The 6,890-nt window shown below is 39.4% G+C and overlaps 2 protein-coding genes across 2 annotated transcripts in view; one reads left to right on the top strand and one right to left on the bottom strand.

Moving 5' to 3' along the window:
* LOC108684328 overlaps positions 1-3,825 on the top strand; it is a 16,822-nt gene extending 12,997 nt beyond the window's left edge. The window contains exon 5 of the mRNA XM_018188591.1: positions 3,768-3,825. The gene's annotated coding sequence lies outside the window, so the exon portion shown is untranslated. The remainder of the gene's footprint in view (positions 1-3,767) is intronic.
* The window catches only part of LOC108684330 (cysteine-rich motor neuron 1 protein-like), a 21,728-nt gene that overhangs the window by 2,439 nt on the left and 12,399 nt on the right, over positions 1-6,890 (bottom strand). Inside the window, exons 3-7 of the mRNA XM_018188595.1 lie at positions 4,605-5,035; positions 3,628-4,180; positions 3,300-3,543; positions 2,847-3,115; positions 783-2,573 (exon numbers count right to left, since the gene is read on the bottom strand). Of these exons, the coding sequence (XP_018044084.1) occupies positions 783-2,573; positions 2,847-3,115; positions 3,300-3,543; positions 3,628-4,180; positions 4,605-5,035 (3,288 nt within the window). The remainder of the gene's footprint in view (positions 1-782; positions 2,574-2,846; positions 3,116-3,299; positions 3,544-3,627; positions 4,181-4,604; positions 5,036-6,890) is intronic.

Here is a 6,890-nt window from a genome sequence, read left to right as displayed (position 1 = left end):
AATATATTAAATATTAATATATTAATATTTAATGTGACTAGATATACTTAATGTGACCAGATATTTTTAGATCTAAACTAGGACTTTCTTAAGTGGGATTGAAGAGGAGGTAGATATGGATATAAAGATAAGTATAATAATAGTAATTTATTTTTTAAAAATAATACAATTACTATTTTATATTTAATCTCATTCTAAATTATTTGCTTTAATAAGTCAGGTTAAGTACTTAAGAAATATATAAAATTCTTGGCAAATGAAATTAAAATTAATTTTTGTTATTAATATTAGTTTAGAATACAAACTCAAAGTTCACTTTTTTCTGCTGTCCATACTTCGTTCATTGCAGAGAAAATTCATTCAACTGCTGCTTATTTCCTGGAAGCGATAATACATATTCTATGATTCTATAATTTGTTCTGTGATTCTATAATTTGGCAAAATGTAAATATTTTTCAGTGAGACTTTTTCGCTACTTTTCGTTAAATGGAACAGTGGGACTATCTTGTCGAAATCGGAACGTCTGGTCACATTACATATATTAATTGAATTACCTATAAGCGTTTTGACAATCATTCCCTATATGATAAATAGCTCCAATCTCTTGTATACTAATCCTATCTTTTGTTTTACTCTGTTATTTCATATTTAAATTGAAAAGTTAATAGATCTTAATATAAAATTTTAACTTCAAATTTAATTTCAAATTTAATTCATATTTTAATCATATACTTGTCAAATTATTACAATTAAGTTTTAATTAAAAAAAATCTTCCACTTACGGCAAATGTTAGTTCCCTTCAAAAACGGCTCAGATCCAATTAGTTGATTGCCAGCTTCATCCACGCACCAGCAAGTATCACCAGCGCATTGTGTAGGCTCAAATCTACCCTGTGGATCGCATATCGTAGGCACGTGACCTTTGTTCTTCATCGCCTGACATCTAGTCCCGAGAATCTTTCCTGTTTGTCGTTCGTCCGTTTCCAAGTTCAGCAGAGCGTCCTCCATAATCGCTTGAATCTCACGGTCTATCTCCTGCGACTCTGGTCTTCTGCCGCCGCGTCTTGCTTGCCGGAAGTTACACTTTGGCTCGGCGGTTCGAGTGAGCGAACCCTTAATTGGCTGGCCCTTACGATTCACGCACCAGCAGACACCAACGTGCTCCAGACACTGCACCGGTTCCCACGTTCCACTATCAGGATTGCACTTGGGCAGGAAAGTGGGCTGCTTGAGTCGTTGCGACCGCTTCAGATTCTTCTCGCGCAACCTCTCGCACTGCGACAATACAGGACATACTGTATCGCACACCAGTCGACTGGAGAAGTCGTTGTGGCCGACGGTGCACTCGTTTTTGCGCCGGCATTCATTGCGCTCCGGATCAAAGAACCATCTCTCGGTCTCATTGAAGCCAACGCTCGGATTGCATGGTATTCTTCGGGGTGGCTCGAAGCAGATCTCACGCGGTTTCGGACAGCACACTGCGTATTCGTCCAATGGCGACAGCTCGCATTTGTGCGTCGAAGGGCAATGATGACCATGTGGTCCACAAGTGGCGATCGAGCCGTTTTGCTCGAGCAACGGCGAACTATTCGGGCACGGGTTGTCCTTCTTCGGTAAGCAGACTGGTACCGGGGGACACGGTGGTGCACTACACGCGACCTCTACCATCCGGCACGCCTCGTTCTCGCCGCGGCAAGTTACGCTGCGACACGGGTCGCGGCATGAGCACGTCGGGCAACCTGTGTCTGCGTTCAGTTCAAATCCATCCGGACAGTCGAGCTTGCAATCGATTTCTGGGCATCTCAAGGGTGTGTTACAACGCGGCACGATTCCTTCGAGGACCCGAGTACCCGCCGCTTCCTTGCCTTCTTCATCTACGCACCAACACAAACCGTTGTGGCATTGCACTGGCTCAAACGCGCCGTTGGAGTCACACCTGGGTATATAAGTCCTTCTCGCGGGCTCGCCTGATTCTCTGGCAGCATGCTCGGCGACCGCGCGAGCATGCTGGCAAGCCGTGGCCATGACCGGCGCCACGCATTGCGTACCGCAACCGGTCGAGCAACATTTATCGCCGGATGAGCACTCCTGATCATTGCTGCACTGCAGCTCGCAGCTCGATGAGCTCGGCACGAGGTACGGGCACTGGCCCGGTTTCGTCGTAAGACATGCCGGCACCGCTGGACAGTATTCGTTCGGGCCACAGTTGACGTCAATCATCGTGCAGGTCTCATGCGAATCGCAGGTGACATCGCGGCATGGCTCATGACAACGACACTGCTCACAACCAGTTGCGTCCACTTCGTAGCCGTACGGACAGATCAGATTGCAGTACAAACGCTTACAAATCTGTGTGAGTTCCCTGATGGCTTCACAGTCCATTGAAGCGACTGAATCCAGGCCGGACTTTAAGATCACTCCGCGATGGTTCACGCATTTACAGCTGGTACTGTTGTAACATTGCAAAGACTTGTAATCACCATCCTCCTCGCACTGAGGTGCTGGGATTGCCAGGGACATTCCTTCCCTCGTACCCTCCATACGATCGTTAAAATCTCGCAAATACTCGCACACTAAAAATGATTTCTTGTGAAATTCATGGAGAAAAACTTGACATTTTCATGATTCTAATTTCTTTCTTCTTTCAATCCAACTTATCGTTATTCTCACTTATTGTTATTAATGATTAAATATTATTTATAATAATAACCCAGTAAGCAAGGAACATTTCAATATTGTAACGTTGCTGCAATGTCAAAATGTAATGTTAAAATGTTCCAAAATGTTTCTTGCTTGTAGGGAATGGAATTAACTTTATTCCTGATTATTTATTATATAATTATTACTTGTGGGTGCCTTTGCAGAGTTGGATGTTTCCATACAGCACACCGATTGATCGGCTTCCTGTACCATCGTGCATTTGTAACTGTCAGGGCAAGTTTCGTTTGTAGAACAAGTTGCGGCATTTCCATCTTGATCGATCAGCGGTGCACCGACAGTACAAGGACTCTTATAGGTCTTTCTGGGTTTACATTCCGGTTTTGTAGGACATAGAAAATCGGGACAGCTATTCTCCTGCTTTAAAATACATTCTTGCCCTTCAGGGCACGGAAATCTATAAAAATAAGCTTGATTAATCAAGTGAAAAGATAATATCGACACTGGATATTCGTATATAAAATCAATATAATTATACAATATAATTATGATGAATAAAAAATATCAAATAAACAATTTATAATTTATTAGCTTTGGCTCACAAATAAAATATTAATTATTACTGTGGTGATGATGCTTACCCTTCGCATGGATCATCACATTCGCAAGTCGAGCAACCGGAAGCGTCCGTTTTAAAGCCGTATTGGCAAACTTGGGCGCATTGTTGAGACGTGCAAGATGCCGGAAGCGAACGTGCTTTGCTTATCGATCTACAATCAATCTTTTCGGCGGGCCCCATAGAGCCGGATATTTTTCTACCGTCACCGTCTACGCACCAGCAGACGAGGCCATTTCTTGAGCATTGTCTCGATTGGAAACTTCCATCTGTATAATTATTTTGTATTTTAGAAGTTTTATTCGACCAAAACCAAATCGATCGATAGGAATATTTGATGGCCTATTCCTCACCTTCCATGCACTGCGGAATGTAACCGCGACCCTGACGCTCGGAGACACTGAGTATCTCGGCAAGCATGCGGTCGCGATGGCATGCGGTAAGATCCCCAGGTATCATGCATACGTTACCGCCGCAATTCTTGTTGTTACAGCACTTTTGAGGCCCGGGACAGTCGAGGTCATAGCGACAGGTGGGCCCGCACGAATTCATCATCGATTCCTCCGCGGGACATGTACCGGGTCGCTGTATCTTCACGCTGGCCGGACAGCAGACTCCGTATTCTTGTTTGTACTCCACCAGGCAGCTGTACATTGGCGGACAAGTTGGTTTACCTGGAGTGTCGCCGCAAAGAAACGGCCGCGGTGAATCAGTGATCTGCAAAGGTTCGCCTGCCGGACAAATTGTCGATAAGGACCTGGTCTTCCGACAGCTGGGTACTGGAGGACATGGTTCTCGAATACAATTCACAGTGATTAATTCGCATGTTTGTCCAATTCCTGGACAGGTAACGCCGCGACAGGGATCCCTGCACTCACATTTGGGACAACCGGTGACCTCATTGATCTAGAAAATGTTAGATATTTTAACAAAAGCGTTTAAATTTTTCAATGTCAGTATTGAAAAGATTTTCATATGAAAAGCATCATATTAAGATTATTTGGCACGAAACAATAAAGTATATCTAGTATAAAATTCTATTTAAAAATATATTTTATGAATTCTTTTTTTTTATATATATCTTTGAATATTTCTAACAGCCGTACTTTATTAGAAATTAAATGTCATAAATCGATCACATTCGTGAAATTGAACGATCAACAATTACGGAAAAAATGTTTAAAAGTTTAACATTTTCGAACTGTAAATAAGTGATAATTGCAGAAGTAACAAAGATGTACTTCAGTACAAAAAGAAAGTACTTATTCTTGGATATTTTCAATACTGATAATTGTAAATTGAATGCGACAAACGTAAAGTGAATTTATACTTCGAATCCCAAAGGACAGAGCATCCGACAGCTGTGAGCTGGACAACTATGAGGTTGGTCGCAGTCGACGACACTCTTGCTGGGCGCCCTGGTGCCGGGGATCTCGGCGCCGATCTCGTCGACGCACCAGCAACTGCGACTGTGCGGCTCGCATTGTATCCTCTCGAATTCGCCGGTCTCATTGTTGCATCGCGGAATGAACTGTTGGGGACCCCGAACGCCGAGGGCCCGCGATCTCCTCACAGCCGCCAACTCCAACTGCTCGCATCCAGTTAACTCGCCTGAGACGCAGCGGAGACCACACGCAGTCTTGCAGCAACGTTCCTCCGTGCCTTGACATTGGTAGTCATTCTCGCAGGCTGGTGCTCTCGATGGACACACGTTCTGTTCAACGAGGGACGGACATCGACCGGCGACTTTCAGCAATGGCTCTGTAAATTAAGCGTAAATCAGAATGAACTCTGTCTTCATATGGACGATTTTAAGATAAGAAATTAGAATAATTTTGCAATTTATAAAATATACTTTAAATGTAATTTCCTGTTTTAGTATTAGTTAGATTTTATTTATTATTTACATTTTATTAGTTACATTTAATTGATCATTGATTTTTCATTATTCATTATTATAAAAATATAAATATGGCGTTAAATATAATCTTCACCGTGATAATCTTCACCGTGATTGATATTGATGTAAACACCAACATTAATAATGAAAATAATTTAATGACTTATGATGTTAAATCTACATTCACATTTTTTTAGGATTCGATAATTAGATTTATTTCACTTTTGCTTACGTTTTGAAATGACTCAAATAATGACGTAGAGACTTTCGATATCAGCTTATCCAAGATATTTTACGATATTGGATTTTTTCTTTGAAAATAAATTTTCGATTTTCTGGGTCACAGTATCATGCCTTAGTCCGAAAAGACTTCAATATTTTCGACATGTAGAAGGCAGAACTTTTTTAATTAATATTCCGGAAATATCAGATATAAAAAGTAATGTTTTGCAAGTCAAGAATAATAGAGATTTTAGATTAGAGTCAATAAAAATTATTTAATTCTTGGTGAAAAATAAGTTAAAGAAATTTTTGATCGAAAACGGAGCGATACGAAGCGTATTACAAGCATCATATTGAACTCGAATTTAAACTGGCTTAATGAGTTACCTACATTAAAAAGCACTTTAATAATGATGAAGAAATAAGGTACTTCTTCAAATGAAAAGTCGAAGTGACGTTTTTGAACGCTCGGACTAAAAGTATAGCACAACGATAATAATAAAAATAGCTGGAGTCGATGGATAACGGTTCCTCGGCATCCTACTGCCACACTTACTATACTTATCTAACATGCTATGAGAGCGTTTCAAGAAGGCATCGTAATAGCGAATGCCTTTGAGCACTGAGAAAAGAAAAAAATAAAATAAAAAACGAACAAAGATTTATAAATAGAAAAAAAATATAGAAAGAAATATACGGAAATTCCTTTAAAAATCAGTAAAAATTGCAAGCACGAAACTAAAATAACAATCAACAAAATTTTAGTCAAGATTTAAATAGATCACTTTTAACACAAATACAAAATGCTCTTTACTATAATCGGTTATCTATTATAATAGTATCTATTATCTATTATAATAGTATTTTATATTATTTCCTTTTTAAATTATATTTTTAGCTTCAATTAAAATTTAATTATTTAAAAAATTAATATACAAAATATTGATAAGTGATAAGAATTAAAAAGAAATATAATAAATCTTTTAAATTCAAAGAATTAAACTTTCGTGCACAAATTTACGCACAATGTAAAAGAAGCTTGCTATGCGCGTTCCGTTACATGACACATATTAATACGCGGAACAGTGACGCACGTTCGTTTGACAAATGAAGAAAGTGTCTGGCTCAGATGGGCGTACACGAAAAGAAAATCCGATATTCTATTTAGGTGTCCTCTAGCGAAAGTCTCAAGTATGATGTACGTATCGCATGCATTGTACAATCGTTTATAACATGTACATTTTTAGACATATATTTTTACATTTCCGAAACAAAGTTTCATAAAAATCCAAATGAATTTTTAGATGACTTTTACCGTGCATCAATTACCCAAATTTTCATTGCTCGCGGATTTTCTCGTCTGTTGCTCCAAATAGTATCACGATATTCATAATAGAGCGTACAACAAGATTCTATTACATGCTTACACTGTTAAAAATAAAATGTTAATTTTAACTTAAAAATGAATACTGAACTTTCTAAGACATGCAAAAC

The sequence above is a fragment of the Atta colombica genome, unplaced genomic scaffold (genome assembly GCF_001594045.1).
Source record: "Atta colombica isolate Treedump-2 unplaced genomic scaffold, Acol1.0 scaffold133, whole genome shotgun sequence".
NCBI classification, from domain to species: domain Eukaryota; kingdom Metazoa; phylum Arthropoda; class Insecta; order Hymenoptera; family Formicidae; genus Atta; species Atta colombica.
The sequence above is the reverse complement of the archived record's forward strand: the minus strand, read 5'-3'. Positions and strand labels throughout refer to the sequence as shown.